Source organism: Eurosta solidaginis, chromosome 5, assembly GCF_040869045.1.
Source record: "Eurosta solidaginis isolate ZX-2024a chromosome 5, ASM4086904v1, whole genome shotgun sequence".
NCBI lineage: Eukaryota > Metazoa > Arthropoda > Insecta > Diptera > Tephritidae > Eurosta > Eurosta solidaginis.
Window position 1 is genome coordinate 252,882,381 of NC_090323.1, and position 18,916 is coordinate 252,901,296.

An 18,916-nucleotide genomic window follows, 5' to 3' on the forward strand; every position below is an offset into this window, starting at 1 on the left:
CCCGGTAATAAAAATTACTCTGCTCTAAAGAACGCACCCGGCTCTGGAAAAGTACCCGGTTCTAAAAAAGTACCTGATTTGTAAAAGTAACTGGTTCTAAAAAAGTACTCGGATCCGAAGAAGTATTTGGTTTTAAAAAAGGACGCGGTTATGAAAGTGTGCCCGGATCCGAAAAGTTCCGCGTTCTTAAAAAGTATTCGGTTCTTAGGAAAGTAGAAAATTTTTCCGCAAGTTTCCAATAAAAATTATTTTTTTTAAATTCCGACTCATTTTAAGTTTTGGGCAGGTTCCCAATTTCATCAACTTTTTCCATTGAATTGAGGAGACCGGCGTTAGGATATATTGTTTTCGAAAAAATCTTTGGTTTTAGTAGATATTATCCGAACCAGGAATCCACTCTGTCGCTACTAAAAGCGAGTCAAGTCCACAAGGACACCTTTATATATATTTTTTTTATAATAAACAATTTCAAGTAATTTATGAATATAAAAAAAATTTCATTTTTGCACTACAGAACTACTAACCCTAACTCCGTTCAGTCTTATGTACAAATTAAATTAAATCGATTCGTGTATGTTAAAAATTTAATGATTTCGTAAATATGTTAAAAGCCAGTACACCAAAACAACTAAAAACCAAAATAAACAAGCAAAAAGAGTTATGGACTATTTTTATTGCTACACATATTTTTATACATATGCACATCCGTCCGTTTATTGGCAAGGTTTTCAGTGTGCTGCCAGGTAAAGTGAACTGTAAAATTTTCAGGTGACTGCAGCGCAAATTTTTCAGTCGAAAATATTTGGTTGTTAGCGCAGGACCTCGATCTTCGGCTTTGGTGCACCATAAACTTAAATACATATGTACATAAATATTTATTGAAAAATAAGTGGAAATATACGTTTAAATTTCGTTTAATTTTGTGGAACGTGTGCAGGTTGTTGTTGTTGTAGCAGTGCTTCCTCTCATCCAATAGGTCACAGACGTCAGTGGTAAATATAAAAATAAAAAAGTTTAAAAAAGTAAATGAAGTTACAACAACTAAGGCATGACGTGGCTGAATGCGTTTGTAACACTTCAACCATCGTAGGAGTTGGGGTTCAAATCCCACTCCCGGGAGAAAAGGCTTTGAAGAGATTTACAAAGTATAATCGAAACCGCCTTGTCCCTCCTGATGTCACGTTGTTTAAATTTTTCCCAAATTATTAAATAAGTTATAAAATTAAAAATTGCTTCAAATAAATGTTTTCATACATTTAAAAGCAATAAGGATAATCCCCGCTTAAAACTCATATAAATGAAGTAAATTGAGTAGATTAAGGTTGTTGGACTTGAAATTTGACTTGGAGTTGTAGTAGTGAATGTGACAACAAACTGTGTTATAGAAGCTAAAACAGCAATAAAAACAATTTGGGTAGTATAAGTTCGTAAGAACTAGAAAATTATATACCAAGCGGTGTACAGTCACACGATAAAATTAAACTAAAAACCTTAGTTCATATGAAAGCTTATATGTTACTGAATATGCAAATATCGTTTTACGGTACGAGGATACAGCAGCGAGCACGTAAAAAGCAGTGGCAACTTTCATCAAAATTCGTAAACTAAATCCTGATTCTTTTTTTTTAAATAAATTTAGAAACTGAACTTAACCGATCTCAAAAACGTTTTTGAAAAAATTTGAAAGTTGGTGGAAAATGAACAAAATATCGAACCTTTTATTTAGAGTTTTCTGAATTTTTTTAAGCAGTTTTGCAGCACAATTGATTTTAGTCCAACAAAGTAGAAGTTATATGTTTTTCAGAACTCGCATTGATTTTTGACAATTTTTCTCCGAATGGTGTTTATATTTTGTTCCATATTATGGTTTGTTTAGAGAGAATATGATGGAAGAGAATGTGATACGCCCTTCGAAAAAAAATTGCCAAAAATCAATACGAATTTCGAAAGACCTATAACGTGTACTTTGTTGTAATTAATTGAGCTACATAGCTGAAAACTCAAAAAAAATTGAAAAGTCAAACAAAAAAAATTTCAAAATTTTCTAGAATTTTGAGATTTTTCGACAACATTTTTGAGATGCAATAGTTTTAGTTACAAAATTCATGTAACATTTTTCTTAAAAACATCTTTCAAAAATTTTAAATGTAAGCGATGCAAAACCCATTTTTCAAAATTTTCCGAATTTGTATTCCGAAATTGTATCATAACCAAAATTAACTCACCAAGTTTTAATACTTTTTCGTTATAATTAAAGAGCTACCAAATTTTTTCCATTTTACTAAATTTCGATATCGAAAAAGTGGGCGTGGTAATAATCTGATTACTTCTTTTTGCAACACAAATATGTATGGGTGTACTAAATTTGGTATGAAGAGTAAGCGTGGTTTCCAAAAAATTTCACAACTATCAGTATCAGGTGCTTTTGTTAAACAGTTTTTTTTATAGCTCAAAAGTATACTGTGTTTCCTCCCTTAATCCCTGAACTATCGAATTACTTAAATTTTTCGAAATTTTCTATTATGAAAAATTTGGCATGAATATCATCCGATCACGCTCCTTTCCCATTCTAAAGCTTTACAAAGTCAATTCACTCACCAAGTCTCATGACTTTATCGGTTATAAACTAACGCTATTTTTCGTTTTAAAAATTTTCGATATCGAAAAAGATGGCGTTGATATCGTCCGATTACAAACATTTCCCTCAATCCCAAGCTTTACAAAGTCAATTCACTCACCAAGTCTCATGACTTCATCCGTAATAGGTAATGAATGATCGTTATTTTTCCTTTTTCGAAATTTTCGAAAAAATGGGCGTGGATGTCCTTTGATTGCGCCCATTTCCCCAATCCCAGGCTCGATATATTCTGGCAAATTTGATAAACTTTACGGTTCATAAATTGAATTTTTTTGTGCTCATGCTAACATACAGAGTAACCATCGTAGAGACTTGTCATGATTTGTTTTTATTTCTCACTTCTATATATTCGTCTTCCATCATTATTTTGCATTTTTTTTATCAAAAATACTTCTCTTTGCGTTTATTCCTGTTCGCTTAGACTTGAAAGTCCTTAAATGCATTCGTCCTTTATATTCTAAAATAGTGAGCGTTATGCTATTACAGGTTTTACGGCTGGTAATGAAAGCTACAAGGAAATTATTTTATAGACCAGTACACATTTGAACCTGTGTTTATTTGTATGTGTTTGTAAGTGTACTATTGGTGCAGTGAAGCAAATTTCCGAACCAAACCGGTAGAGAGTTTTTAGGAAATACAAATTTCCGTTTACGTGATTGCGCTAAATGTTTGATATATATGCGGGTGTCGTGATTTTTTACATTTGTATTGCCTGCTGCTTTTACTGAGCATTTAAAGTTTAGTTGAAGTTAAATTTAAAGAGCTTTTTTTACCAGAAAAAATATAAGAACAATTTGAATCAAGCATTTGAAGTAGTGTTTGCAGAACCCGCGATTTTTTTTAGGAGCAACGTGATTTATGATTGCGGCTTGAAAATCGCAGCGATATCTATTCGTGACTCTGACTGACCAATGATAAAATAGAAAAGCTGTTTGTACTGTGACAAAATCACAGATGCAAGAAAATTAACACGAGCTCCATACACTTATAAATAGAGGTACCCGCACAGAGCTGTTCCATTTCTGATACTCGTGGAGGCGTATGCTTTAGCGGACGATATTTATGTTAATAAGCAGGAAAATTCCCTCTTAACATCTGCAAGCTAATGAAGATGGCATTATCTACAATATGTAACTGAGCAAGAAGTTTAGGACTCCGAGTCAACTCGGAGAAAACTTAACCGGTTCTCCTCAGAAGAGAAAAGAAATCGACAACTCTCGAAGCAATTAATTGCATCTATATAGCCAGTGTTCGCCCTATTCTACTGTACGCTGTTTTGATTTAATGGCCGGCATTTATCAAATGAACTTTAAATGCTTACAAAAAGTTCAGAGGCAGTTGGAATTCTGCATAAGCGGCGCTCTTGTCGCCATTCCGACGGAGCGCTCAACCTACAGTCACTGGATCTGTTGGCGAAAGAAATACTCGTTATCGCAGGCCTGCAAATAAGAGAAATCGACAGCAAGATTTACACAGCGTCTTTTCCTATTCGACAAGAAAGTGTAAATAAGCAGCATGCTATTCAGGGCGCCCCCAGCATATTGTAACGAATTTTGGGAAATCCATGTTATTATACACGTTCTTCAAACCTTAAAATCGCTAAATTGTCGAATAAACAACTCCAATATAGAGTAATCCAAATGGTATTTATTAGATTACTATGAGAGTACTTCACAATAACACTTATGCTTCACAACTAATTGCGTGTTTAAATCAAAGTGATTAGTTATTACTTAACTTGCGCTGCTTTTATACACTCGGTTTCCTCGTTCACCCATTTCCCCTAAGGTCTAGTAATTTCTCGAACGGTTGTGTGTCATGCTTGGTTAGGTACCAGCTATATACATGTATATCTGTTGTCCACGTCTCTCTCATAGCCATATGCGTGTATATGTGTGAATAATTACTTCGGCTGATGACTACATATGTATTTGCGTGTGTGAGATATCTCGTCGTCGCCTTCTACATAAGAGTGGCTGCTTTATTGTTGTTATGGATTTATTTAGTAGCAGCTTAGTGATGCTAATATTCGTCACAATATTTGTCGATGAATTTCGGCTTGATGGGAAGGTAAGGGTAGTATATTTTCGCTGAATCGGGGACAAGGTATATTCTTTCGCCTTCCCGACCAATGTAACGTCTATCATATGGAAATATTAGAAATATTCAGTGCTATACGTCAGTCAGGACAGCCAGGCCACGATAAAAGCCTTGATATATTGTGTCTACAACACAAAGCCGATCACTGAATGCCCCAGATCTTCTAATGAGACAGCAAAACACTTCAGAATCAGCTTTATTTACCGGTGGGTCATGTACCCCACGGGGATATTAAATGCAACTTTAGAGTTTATGTGCTGGCCAAATGGGGTACGACCGCCTACATCCTTCCCTTGGTTTGCTCGGTATACCTATGACCTCTTTCAAATTCCATGCGAACACAAGCACTTTAAGGATGTAACTCCTCAAGGTAGGTTTGGCCTCGTATGATAAACGATTCACTAATATTCTTTTGAGCCTGAATAAGTCAAGGCTATTGTCCCTGGTAATGATTCTCACTGGTCGCTGTTTGATAGGTAGTTACATCGCTTGGATGGACATCGGATCTAACGATCAAAGCCGCAACTGATATATTGCAGAGGAGGAAAACGTTCAGCATCTGCTGTGCCACTGTCCTGCACCAAGTAGAAGGAAAACCACTGCCTGATTGAGAAAATTATTTTTATAGCGAAAATTTATTAAAATTTTTGCGTAGCTCCTTTTTGAATGTAATTTAAAAATAGATTCACACATACGTCTTAATTACTGCAGTCCTTTTAATTTGGCAAACAATTTTTTTCTATGTCAGTTCCTGTGATTGTTTTTCCTAAAATTTTATATAATTTTTTTATTCTCTTCATATGAAACTTTTGATTTTGCTCCGTATAGTCCCATGGTAGCTAGCGCTCTTGTTGCTATGTGTTTTTCTTTGTGCCGTTACATACGAAATTCGAGGCGCATAAATTCTTGTCTCATTTCTAATAGACAAAGAAACGTCTCTGCCATGGCGCTGTACTCTGGTCAATTTATAGGAAATCTTTTGATAAAAATCTTATTCTACACACATACCTGGAAAAAGTTTTGCTACAAAGATGGCCGACGAAACTAGAGAAGGTGTCAACAATAGTGCCTAATCTGATGGGCGGATGGTTTAATTGCGCCATCTTCAGTAAAATTGTTCATTCCATAAAAGGTCACGGCCACTATTTGATAATTTTGCCCAAAATAAACTTTAGTTCCAATGTTACTTTCCCCCCACCTCCCTATGACACGGATCTGACCGTTTTAAAAAGGAGAAAGAAAAAAGGTGTTCAATGCAACCTATATCCAGTGTCGGTTTAAGAAACAGTCGAATAAGCGAGTCCAGCACCTGTCTAAGAATATTAGGTACCCTTCAAAGGAGGAGTGGGCCAAAGTATGATTATTATGACCGCCTGCAAAAACAGCCTTCCAAATATTTTCGGAAGAATTTCGCTACGTTACTATAAGATGTGTCTGTGCAGCATTTGCTTAGTGGCTCGTCTCCCATCTGCACAAGAGCAGGCTACAAGTGACCAGCGTTGCTCCGAACTCCATACAGCTCGCCTGTTCGATTGTACCCATTCGGACATAATGTTATGTCTAGAACCTAATACTAATCGTAGATCTCAGTATTAATTTTATTTTTCAATACCAAATACAAATCCTTCGATAGCACCACAGTCGAGCTCAGAGCTTTCATTGCCCCTTGACTACCCGAGTAGTTGTTAATTCGTCGGAGCGACGGCTCAGAAAAAGGCGAGATGTTTCTTTCTTTCCTGCTAGAAAGGCTTTGGTGGATTGCATTGATGTCGAGGGGTAGTTGCCAAACGCAGGGAATCCTTCCAAGTGTGGTTAGGTTAGGTTGAACTGGCCGGTCAATAAAGACCCCGCATAGACTGAATGTATCCAAAGTGTAACCAGAATTTGTTTGACGACCAAACCGATCAGCTGCCAGGACATATGTTATAGAATAACTCCGTCCTCTTGGAAAATGCTAGCAGTTTTCTAGAACACTTCTTAATTCCTGCCTCGAGATATGGCAGCTCGGCCGCCCCTAATAGCTGGAGCCTTGATCTGGCGAGCGCAGGACACGAACAAAGAACATGCTCAACCGTTTTTTCCTGCAGCTCACACTTCCTGCCCTTGCTGACCAGACCTAACTTATAAGCATGTGACGCCAGAAGGCAGTCAGTATGCCAATCGCGAACCTTAAGTTTTCTCTCTTCAGAGATATAAACCACTTTGTGAGTCTAATATAGCAGGCTTTGCACATGATCTTAGAAATTTTGTAGCCCCGCGCTTTTGTCTACGCCTCTCCTGCTTGATGGATCATATGTAACTCCTGTCCCCTTTCGGTTTTTCCCAAACGGATTGTCGACTCAGCGAGTGTTGTACCTCCAAGGCGGAAGAGGTTATTAAAGCGCTAAGCTCTGCCGCCGTGAGTTCGAAGGCAGTGATTTATTGTTTGACCTCACGCGGTGGCGTCGTACTACATTTGGATAAAAACTATATGGCATGGGTAGGCACGGGCGAATTGAACTTGCTTGTAAGTAAAGGATTTGGGATTCCGCTGGCAACTTGCCCTCTCCTTCTAGAGAGGTAGGTCTCTCGAAAGCTTAGCAAACGTAGGGCTGACACCATCTCTTGCCGCATGTGGAGGTCTTTTTGGCCCGTTGTTGGCATCAAGCGCTCGGCGGATCAACAAATGCTCATCTATTCATGGCGCGGTACCAATTGATATACTGCACAACCTCAGCAGCCCTAGCTGTGTGGAAGACGACGAGATGTAATCATCCTATGCTCAGATGTCCAGCCTTTGTGAGGTAGAGGCATATATATTCGGTTCGCCAGTATTTGATTCAATGAAGGAAATTTCCAGCATCAGTGTGTTTTTGTTGCAGCTTTTTGCTAAATAACTGGAGGAGTATGTGGTAACACAACGGATCAACATAAATATGCCTAAGTGGGCCGTTCTTTAACTGGACAGCTGCCAACCAACCTAACTTTACCTAACCATTTAGTGAAACAAGTGCACGACTCCTGGAGAGACCACTGTTTTTGGCGATAGCCCTTTTCTCAGTACAAGGCACCGAATGTAGCGGATTCATGTTCAAGAAAGGATTGCCATATTGGCAATCTGAAACTTTCGGCTCCTATCACGGATCGCACTTACTTTTATGAGGCCTCTTTTTTGACTTGAAACTAAAACATCCCACTGTGCTAACGACCATAAAATTAAATTTGTTGCGCCTCGTCTAGCCTTGTCGCACGAGCACACATTCAAATGAACCCAGTAGCTCTAAGGCGGTCTGGTACTCGTCTACGATGGCTTGTGCATGTCTATTATTGGCAGACGCCATGATGCACTGCCGCGCAGCCTGCTCTACTGACAGCATGTGCGCGGTGCTCGACGGCATTCAAACCATTGTCGACAGCAGCGACTACGGCGACATAGTTGACACGTTTTACACTTTGCTTGACGCAAATAAAAGAGAACTTTTGCAATTCCAGACGTTTTAGCTTTGATTTATAGAAAACACTAACTAAAATGCAGCAAGTGTGACGAGTATGTCAGTGCGGCAGAAGGAGATTCTTTCGGAAGTGTGAATGTGTGCGTGTGTAAATTAGGTGTGTATGCGCGCTTTGTGCCAACGCAAATTCCACGAGGCATGATGATGACGTTTCTCGTTGCTGAAATGTATTTTATTTTCGTACGGAAGTAACCTTGAGCCAAATAAACTAGTTTCCTTTCTTTCTTTTCTATTTGCTTTCAATATTCATATAGACTTTCGGTGCGGACACAACTAAACTGTTGCCAACTTCATTCAATTCACGAGGGGACGGTGGAGACGAAGGCACGTCAAGTGACATAAAGGACGATCAAGAGTTGTCTATGAAAGATTTGTATAATCAGTGACTTCTAGACGGTCTCAGCGCGCTCAAAGCTTTTTGCACATTGTTGGCTGGTTGCTGACGAGCACAACTACATCATGAGCAACAACAACAAAGCATATTAGAGTTATGTTGCCACAAACACACCGGAAGAATGCAACACCAACAGCAGCAGCACTTCAATCAGGAATCGCATTAAAATCAAAATCAATTTTAAGTGTGCCTCGTCTCCAGCAGCTGCAACAGTCATCCCCCAGAAACAGCATGGTTCATCAACGACTCGCCAAGCCAAAATCACAGCCAAAGAAATTGAATACATCAACATCAGACATTTTTGTTGGCGACAATATGCCGTATGCAAATACTCCAATCAAAGTCCATGCAGCTGCTGAAAATATAGACTCAACTAGCGCCCTAGTCAAAGCGTATCCTACACTACCTTCGCCCAGTGCATACGTGCGTTCTTTGTACGATGCAGCAATAGTGTTGCGAATTCCAGCAGATCTCTGTTTGAGTGGCAGCCTCAGCGCATATTCTGCCTCATTGTATGCGACATCACTGGCGCCTCCAGCAACGACCTGTGAACCCCTTACAACAGTAGGAAAAACCGCGGCAGCTATTGTTGGACCGGAAATGTTGGCGACATATCAGACTACATGCCGCACTGGCTGCTCGCTAATTCGAATGACTCCAGTGAGGGAGCTAGTCGTGGGGATAGTGAATATAAATGAGGGGATAAAAGAGGTGTCGAAACCAAAAAAATATTTGGCAGACTATAAACGCTGTTGGCCTCCACCATTGTTCATTGGGCTGGTGTCGCTGCTAGAGGTGAGTTCTATTAAAATTAAGTTTTAATTTGATGCTGGCATGTTTTTGCATAAAATTGTTTGTTTGTTGGTGTTGTGTTTTTGTGTTGCATCCCCATTTTATACCCACATGGCCCAATAACAAGATATTAAAAGCTATCACTATCAACCCAAATTGAAGGGCTGAGGATATACCCGCTTGTCAGTCTTAAGAGTCGACTATACTGCATAGGCTGGAAGGTTGAAGGCGTCAAAAAAGCATTCCCCCGGCAATTGGACTAGCACCAAAAGGCGTGCCGAATTAATCTCCAACAAGGGACTGCCCAAAGCCATAACACTTGCCTGAATCTCAGCGTAATTAGTCTCACTGCGATGCGCAAATGGCTCAATCCCGACTATTACCCTCTTATTCGTCCCCATGGGCAAGATTTGCGTCCTACGCTTACAATTCATAGCAAAATATAGGGAGCCTCGATTGGATCATCGGTTGCGTCTGGATAGCAGCAATTTGATCGCTATGTATATACGTTGGTGACACTTCTATCTGTAGTCCTCTAGCACCTTCAACGTAATCGCCATTTCCAATGAAAAATAAAGCAAAACCTCGGCTGAGAACTTGTTTTCATATGAGGACCATGTCAAAATCATACATTTAAAAGCTACAATTCCCGGGAATGTTCGTGAAATATGCAGAGATGATAATGGAAGATACCTCTGGCCAGCTTGTTGAGGTCCATGTCCATGCAAAGGCTGATATCCGTGCTATTAAGGACCAAGTAAAGAAGAAAGTAAAGCAAAGCGAACGCAGTCGGGGTTTTGAAAAAAATACTTCGCCACAAAACACTGTAGTCCACGCCTGTCGACTTAGACATCTTTGCTCTCTGCACCAAAGCGGCAATCGTCGGATACCATCTACGACGAAGATAAAGCTTTATCCTGTCATAAAATAGTAAGCGGATACGGTGAAATAGCTCCAGCATACAACAAATATACATCCAAACGAAAATCTCGATGACAGTAAGCGATAGTATGAGAAGCCAAGCAAGGAACATGAGATGCTAGTATATATGAATAGTTTCCGAAAGCCTTATGAGGAAACTCGATGGACGATGGAAGAGCCGGGCGGTGAAGTGCTAGGTAAATGGTTAGTGGTAAGGGGGAAACAAAAAGAAGCCAAGAAAAGAGCCGGTGTACGGGGTCCCAAGATTGGTGGAAGAGACCCCAGCGGGTTAGGGGATCAGAATATACCCGCGGTAGGTATGCCTGTCGTAAGAGGCGACTAAAATACCAGATTCAAGGATCTGTGTAGCGCAACCCTTCAGGTTGCCAGCGCAATATATAGCTTCTCCAAACCCAATTGTCAACCTCACCTATCCGCGACGAATCCTGTTTCACTAACAGACGAGGCTCTGGCGACCCCAAGCTCCTCATGGAACTTGGGGGTGGGGAGGGGGAAATGGCCTGAAGGTTTAATGTGGCCACATAAATCGTTCCCGAGATGGTCGGGCTATCACCTTAATGGTGCTGTGTACCGGAACGTATCGGATCTGTATCCGGCAAAGGACCATTACATCGATAACACTCCCCAAAGCCTTCGGAGAGCAACCTTATCGCTACAAGGACAACATTGGTGGAAGAGAAATAGGAATGGGAATTGTAAGGGACCCGAAATAAAAAGGACGAGGAAAGAGCGGAATGCGAGGATGACAGAAAGAATGCATGAGGGAGTGGCAAGGAGTGATGGAAGGAAAACTTACAGCAAGATAAAGAGGAAAATCGAAGATATGAAAAAAGAAAGGATGAAGAAGTGAGCGAGTAGCAAAGGAATAGGATAAGGGGAATAGTGAAAGTGAAGGTGAAGGAGGTGAAAGAGAGAAAGGGGGAAAGAGGGTCGGAGGGCAGGAGGGAAATAAAGGGGAAAGAAATATAAAACGCAAGGGGATGAGAAGGAGAATGTGATACGGGAAATTGTTAATAGCCCCATCAGGTTATATCGCATTAAATTCGCCCGAACTTGAAGTTTCTATTGATTTGCTTTTATTTTTGGGTGAAAAACATTTTTAAAATTCATTTATTCCGAAACTTACTGACTTAATTCTTTGGAGCGAGAGTACAACCGTTTTATGAATAAAAGAGTGTGAATCAGGAATTCCATTAATGTAGCCAAAGACGAAGAAGTGGCTCGGAATACGATTGTTGCAGGAAATCCGCAGCTTAAGAGCCCGCACTCAAAGGGCAAAACCTTGCAGCCCAAAAATTTAATGAGTTAATTTGCTTTATTGTCTGTTTAAACTACTTGGGTGATTTTTATTTTACTTTCGTGCAGCTACAAACTAAAATTTTCAGCAGTTTAAGGCTCACAAGGATCGATGCACGCTTTTAGCCTTCCAAACACCATTTGCAGATATTTCGAAACACCAGTTGCCATAACTTATCCAACTGCAAGGCTTGCACTACGCCTTCCATTCGATAACAATAACAACTTTATGGCGCAAGCAATTTTTGAGTTAAATGAATTCTAACAAGAAAAAGTTCAGCTGAATAAATTATGTAAGCTCCCAAAAAAAAAAAAAAAAAAAAAAAAAAACAAGAATTGTAGCTAAGGCTGTGAGCATGAGCGGAAAGTAGGAAAACATTTAGCAAATTGAGAAGGAAGAAAAATAAAATTAATTCAAAAAGTTAAAGATACACGTATAAGTATCCTTATTTGGTGGGGCAATAAAAATTTAAATTTTTTTAGTTGAAAATTCCCTACTGAATATCAGCTAAGTTTCGCAATATTTGGATTTGATGTGGTTTGGCATTATTTTTTTTTTGTATAACATCGTATTAAATTATTCCAATTCGGGGTTTAAGCCAACTTTGCACAAAAAATGGCACAAAAGTTAAATGTCCAAGTGACTCGAGTAGGCTGGGTGGTTAAGAAAACAAGATTCATAGCCTGGGTATTGGCGCACTTTCATCAGTAACTCATCAAGTGAGCGCAGAGAAACCAACCGAATTTTCGACGATGTTCCACTTAAAAACACTTTGTGTTACCCGAATAATACAGCGTTGTTAGGGACTTCACAGGCTCTTTTCCACGCCGACAATTTCCAGTTCTAAGCCTCTTAGCAAATTTTCGGTTGATTCTCGTTTTCTTCTGTAGTGCGTAGACATAATTTAGGGACTCAATTTTCAGTGTATTTTGGTTGGTTTGTATATCGTCCGTTTTTTAATAGGTATTTATTGAGATTGCTCTTAGAGTTCTCATTGGTTCAACACTCTCGCGTCGGAAAGCATGTATCTGCTCGGGTGCCATTTGTGACTTTTCTTAGTTAATCATCGATTGTTGCTAGGAGGTGAAGTAGAAATAATATCTGTATTCAGCTTCAAGGTTGGCGCAAGCCAAAAGGATAAATAAATATCTAAAATATTCTACCAACGGTGAACGCTGACTCAGAAAGCAGCTGAATGGTGCCTAACCGATCAGATTAATTTATATCAAGAACACAAAGGTGAGTAGTGAACGGTTGCAGATACCCAAGGCACAGCTGGTTTGGAGAATCGGTGAGCTTGTAGCGATATCAATATAACTGGTGGATCAGTAAATGCGTTGGTAGTCTAGGCTCGGTTAAGTCAGGTAAGAGTGGCGACCCGCAGCAAGCATGGGCGGTTATGCTAAGACCGGTTGGCCTGTGATACCTTTAGATGCTATACCGCCTAACTCACTTTAAAGTTGTACAAAACATAACCAATTTGTCCGTCGATAGCCCAAAATTACTTAAATTTCAGCTGAGCCAAGCTCTGATTAGCTACCAATGAAGCACGAATATTCCATAGGCATTCTGGCCAAACCGAGGCACCTGCAAAGAAAGTGCTCACTATCTTCCTTTCAGCTACCACAAACATAATTCGTTGGGATGCTCTTATCAATAAGTGGTTCTAAGAAGATAGGATTAAGAATCACTATGTTGTCAATTCGTTTCCCATTTATGCGGGGCAATGACTGTTTGGACACCTCTAATTTGGGTTCTAGTGTCCAGCAGAAGCTTTCTAGTGAAAACAGACTGGTGACAGTATCTGCACTCTGAAAACTCCTAGCGCTATACCTATCAAAAGCTTTTGATACGGTCAACCATGGCACGTTACTGAAAGACTTGGAAGGGTCTACCCTTCCCCCGTGTCTTAAAAGGTGGACCGCAAATTATCTGGGTGGTCGGCAGGCATCGGTGTAATTCAGAAACGAAATATCAAAGCCAAGAAGAATTCAACAAGGGGCGCCTCAGGGTGGTGTCCTATCCCCACTTTTGTTTAATTTTTACATATCAAAACTACCTTCGCCACCAGAAGCAGTTACTATCGTTTCTTACGCCGATGACTGCACAATAATGGCCACAGGCCCGGGCCCAAAGATCGATGAGCTTTGCAACAGAATAAACGGCTTTTTTCGCCTCGCGAAACCTGGCATTATCACCGACTAAATCATCCGCGACCCTATTTACAACTTGGACGTCCCAAATGTCGATCATTTTGAACATCCACGTCGATGGCACTACGCTACCGAATGTCCTACACCCCAAAATTTTGGGTGTGACGTTTGATCAGGATTTACATTTTGGTGAGCATGCAGCCGCAATTGTTCCGAAAATCCAGATCGGTCGCAGCTATTAGGCAGGGCAAAACATTGCTACAACAACAACAGTATCTGCACACTGCTGGAGTAGGAGGTATGCCTATCATAAGTCTATATGCATTGCAGCAGTTTAGTGGGCTGTCAGTCATTTGCTGGATATAAATCCAGGCCGCTCCTGTAATATCACTACTGCAGCGTCAATGACCCCAGCAAACTTTCACGTTTCCTCTTACTTTTCTGTGCTTCACACAGAACGAGGATAAGTTCTTTTCCTGTTCCTTTTCCTGTGCCTAGTCCCTATCATTTTCCTATTCCTGTTCCTGTTCCTATTACTAGTTCTATTCCTGTTCCTTTTTAAATACAATTTCTATTTATTTCCGATTCCTATTCCTATTTCAGTGGCCCTTTCCTTGAAATTCTTCAGCTCATGACTGGAAGCCAGGCACTCTCTCGCTCAACAATAGCCAAGTAATCTCTATTAATACAAATTCAATTCTTAAGCCTAATAAAAAACCATCTTACAGCTATGAGGAGTGATTACGTAACGTAAGCGTCATTGAACTTCCATAAAATGAATTGTTCGTAAAAGACCGACCCAAGGGGCGTAGTTGGGCGTCGATGTTGAATAGAAGGGAAAATAGCCGTCTGTTATAGTAAGTTGGAAACAAAAGCCATGAAAGTAGTTGCATAATACTTTTAGTTCAAAACCCAAAAAATTAAATAATAACAAAAAAGAAGAATAAAAGTTGGCAGCTAAGACGAATGTGCTGCTGCTCATATTTCATCAAAAGGCATTGTGCAAAAATGAGGGCAAAAAATACCAAAAATAGTAAACAAATACGCTGAACAGAGCCATGGTCTGTCATTTGTGTGTTGTGTTGTGACCCACAATGACTTTGTAACTGGCCGTGCGTACTAACAAATTTTACAGGGCCATTCAAACGCAATACCATGACTCGTAGTGCACCACAGACCATTCATTCATATGTCCGTCCTTCTGTCTGTTTGTCTGTCCATTCGAGCTGGAGTGCGTAAAGGTTTATGTTTATACGAGTTAATATTACATTTCATAGTCTAGCACTTGTCTGTACCACATGAGTGGTAGTGCGGGGAATTATGCCCCGTAAGAAAAGAAGGAAAAACAGAATGGTGTATAGACTTCATTTCAGTTGAATTAAATCCAGTTGTACTTAACTAGTTTGAAATCCATTGAAATGAACTGAATTGAAGTGAAATAATTTGAACTGAATTGCTTTGAGTTGAATCTAATTGAATTGAATTTATTGAGTTGGATGGAATTGAATTTAGTTGAATTGAAATAAAGTGAAATCAATTGAATTAAAGTGAACTGAATTGAATAGAGTTGAATTTAATAAAATTCAATTGATTTTAATTGAACTTAGATTAACTGAATTATATGTAATAAAACTGATTTCAATCAAATTTAATTCAATAAAATTGTAACAGGGTGAAACGAATTGAACTTAATCAAATGTTATAAAATTAAGCTGGTTTAAAATGAATTGAATAAAATATTTCGAAAATAAATTTTTTGGATCATTTCGATCTTATATGAGTCTTCAATTCTTCTTTGCATACGTTAGAATCTTTTTCTCTGGAAAGACAAAGTCCTTACTCCCTTCTTGGAGATGGCAACGGGTTTATGCAGAATGGTTCCTCCAGTCTCGTACTTTTTGCAACAGCCGTCAGTAATTACCTTGCGGCATCTATCTCATCAGTCGGGTGTGATTTCTATTTGAGAGTTCAATATTGGTACGAGCTCCCAATTCTAATGCCTTTATCCACATTCCTGTTTTTATTCCTATTCCTATTCATACTCCTTTTCCGATTCATAACTTTGTGCATATACCTAATCATATTCCTATTCCTTCTATTACTTAACCCATATTATTCATTATTCCCTATTCCAATTCTGATGCCATTTCCCTTTTTAAACGGTTTTATTTAGCTTGAGTTGACAGGCAGGCCGCATGTACGGCCGCACGGCCGTTGTGAACGAATCTTGTAATTGAAATTTAAGTAACTTCCCGATAAGCTACAAGCTTGAAATTTGGAATATAGTTCAGAACCCGACGACAATGCAATAATAAGAAAAAAATCGCCGCTAGGTGGCGCAAGGATCGAGATATTCGCAAAATTCGCATTTGTGGTCCGATTTGGCTCATATTTGGAACACATAATACATGCAGGAATAAAAAGCGACTTATAAAAAAAAATCTCCGCTAGGTGGCGAATGGATCGAAATATTCGCAAAATTCGCATTTGTGGTCCGATTCGGTTGATATTTGGACCACATAATACATGCAAGAATAGAAAGCGACCTATGATGCCCGATTTGGCTCATATTTGGAACAAATATTGCATACAGTCCAGTAGAAGTGACATCAAAATATTTTGGAGTTGGAGGAGGGACAAGCATACGTGGCGCAGAGTCGAGTAAAGCCTTTGGAAGGATTATGTATTGAGGACTTAGGTTGTAACAAATTGTCAGGAAAGAGTCCTTGTAATAATGAGTCACTGAATGAACTAAATAGAATGAGAAATAACAGGCAATTAAATAAAGACTAAAAACTTGAAAATAAAATAATTTGAAAAAAATGTTTAAGTTAAACGGTTTTATTGAAAACAATACTTACATGAAATAATAATAACACGAAAAGCTAGAAAATAATTAGGTAGGTCCTAGGTACTAGTCATCACACTCCTTATCAATATAGGGCGTTGATCAGACAATTAAATAAAAGCGTTGGACGCGTCATATTTCTATTGATAGTCATAAGTAAAACCAACTGAACCTTAATCAGTCACATTTATAGAAATTTCACGCGCCCAACGCTTTTATTTAATTGTCTGATCAACGCCCTATATTGATAAGGAGTGTGATGACTAGTACCTAGGACCTACCTAATTATTTTCTGGCTTTTCGTATTATTATTATTTCATGTAAGTATTGTTTTCAATAAAACCGTTTAACTTAAAAATTTTTTTTTTAAATTATTTTATTTATATTCAGTTGAGCAGAGCTCACAGAGTATATTAACTTTGATTGGATAATGGTTGGTTGTACAGGTATAAAGGAATCGAGATAGATATAGACTTCCATATATCAAAATCATCAGTATCGAAAAAAATTTTGATTGAGCGATGTCCGTCCGTCCGTCCGTTAACACGATAACTGGAGTAAATTTCGAGGTACCTTGGTGAAATTTGGTATGTAGGTTCCTGGGCACTCATCTCAGATCGCTATTTAAAACGAACGATATCGGACTATAACAACGCCCAGTTTTTCGATATCGAAAATTTCGAAAAACCGAAAAAATGCGATAATTCATTGCCAAAGACGGATAAGGCGATGAAACTTGGTAGGTGGGTTGTTGACCTTATGACGCAGAATAGAAAATTAGTAAAATTTTGGACAATGGGATTGGCACCGCCCACTTTTAAAAGAAGGTAATTTAAAAGTTTTGCAAGCTGTAATTTGACAGTCGTTGAAGATATCATGATGAAATTTGGCAGAAACGTTACTCCTATTACTATATGTATGCTTTATAAAAATTAGCAAAATCGGAGAACGACCACGCCCACTTAAAAAAAAAATTTTTTTAAGTCAAATTTTAACAAAAATATCAATATCTTTACAGTATATAAGTAAATTATGTCAACATTCGACTCTAGTAATGATATTGTGCAATAAAATACAAAAATAAAAGAAAATTTCAAAATGGGCGCGGCTCCGCCCTTTTTCATTTAATTTGTCTAGGATACTTTTAATGCCATAAGTCGAACAAAAATTTACCAGTCCTTGTGACGATAACTGTTTTCTGTGAAAAAGGGCGAAATCGGTTGAAACCACGCCCAGTTTTTATACACAGTCGACCGTCTGTCCTTCCGCACGGCCGTTAACATGATAACTTGAGCAAAAATCGATATATCTTTACTAAACTCAATCCACGTATTTATCTGAACTCACTTTGTATTGGTGGAAAAAATAGCCGAAATCCTACTATGACCACGCCCACTTTTTCGATATCGAAAGTTACGAAAAATGAAAAAAATGCCATAATTCTTTACCAAATACGAAAAAAGGGATGAAACATGGTAATTGGCTTGGTTTATTGACGCAAAATGGGTGTGACACCTACCATATTAAGTGGAAGAAAATGAAAAAGTACTGCAGGGCAAAATGAAAAGCCTTTGGAATCTTGGCAGGAATACTGTTCGTGGTATTACCGATATAAATAACATAGCGGTATCCGACAGATGACGTTCTGGGTCACCCTGGTCCACATTTTGGTCGATATCTCGAAAACGCCTTCACATATACAACTAAGGGCCACTCCCTTTTAAAACCCTCATTAATACCTTTCATTTGATACCCATACCGTACAAACAAATTCTAGAGTCACCCCTGGTCCACCTTTATGGCGATATCTCGAAAAGGCGTCCACCTATAGAACTAAGGCCCACGCCCTTTTAAAATACTCATTAACACCTTTCATTTGATACCCATGTCGTACAAACAAATTCTAGAGCCACCCCTGGTCCAGCTTTATGGCGATATCTCGACAAGGCGTCCACCTATAGAACTAAGGCCTACGCCCTTTTAAAATACTCATTAACACCTTTCATTTGATACCCATATCGTACAAACAAATTCTAGAGTCGCCCCTGGTCCAGCTTTATGGCGATATCTCGACAAGGCGTCCACCTATAGAACTAAGGCCCACGCCCTTTTAAAACACTCATTAGCACCTTTCATTTGATACCCATATCGTACAAACAAATTCTAGAGTCGCCCCTGGTCCAGCTTTATGGCGATATCTCGAAAAGGCGTCCACCTATAGAACTAAGGCCCACGCCCTTTTAAAATACTCATTAACACCT

The 18,916-nt window shown here is 39.0% G+C and overlaps 1 protein-coding gene across 3 annotated transcripts in view; it reads left to right on the forward strand.

Annotated features, from left to right (window-relative positions):
- The window catches only part of LOC137234060 (protein rhomboid-like), a 114,858-nt gene that overhangs the window by 85,792 nt on the left and 10,150 nt on the right, over positions 1–18,916 (forward strand). For 2 of the 3 annotated variants that reach the window (XM_067757733.1, XM_067757735.1), the window contains exons 1-2: positions 874–992; positions 8,484–9,418. In XM_067757733.1, the coding sequence (XP_067613834.1) occupies positions 8,720–9,418 (699 nt within the window). In that variant the 5' untranslated portion in view covers positions 874–992; positions 8,484–8,719. Of the gene's footprint in view, positions 1–873; positions 993–8,483; positions 9,419–18,916 lie in introns of those variants that run through there. The other variant, XM_067757734.1, reaches the window with a different exon arrangement.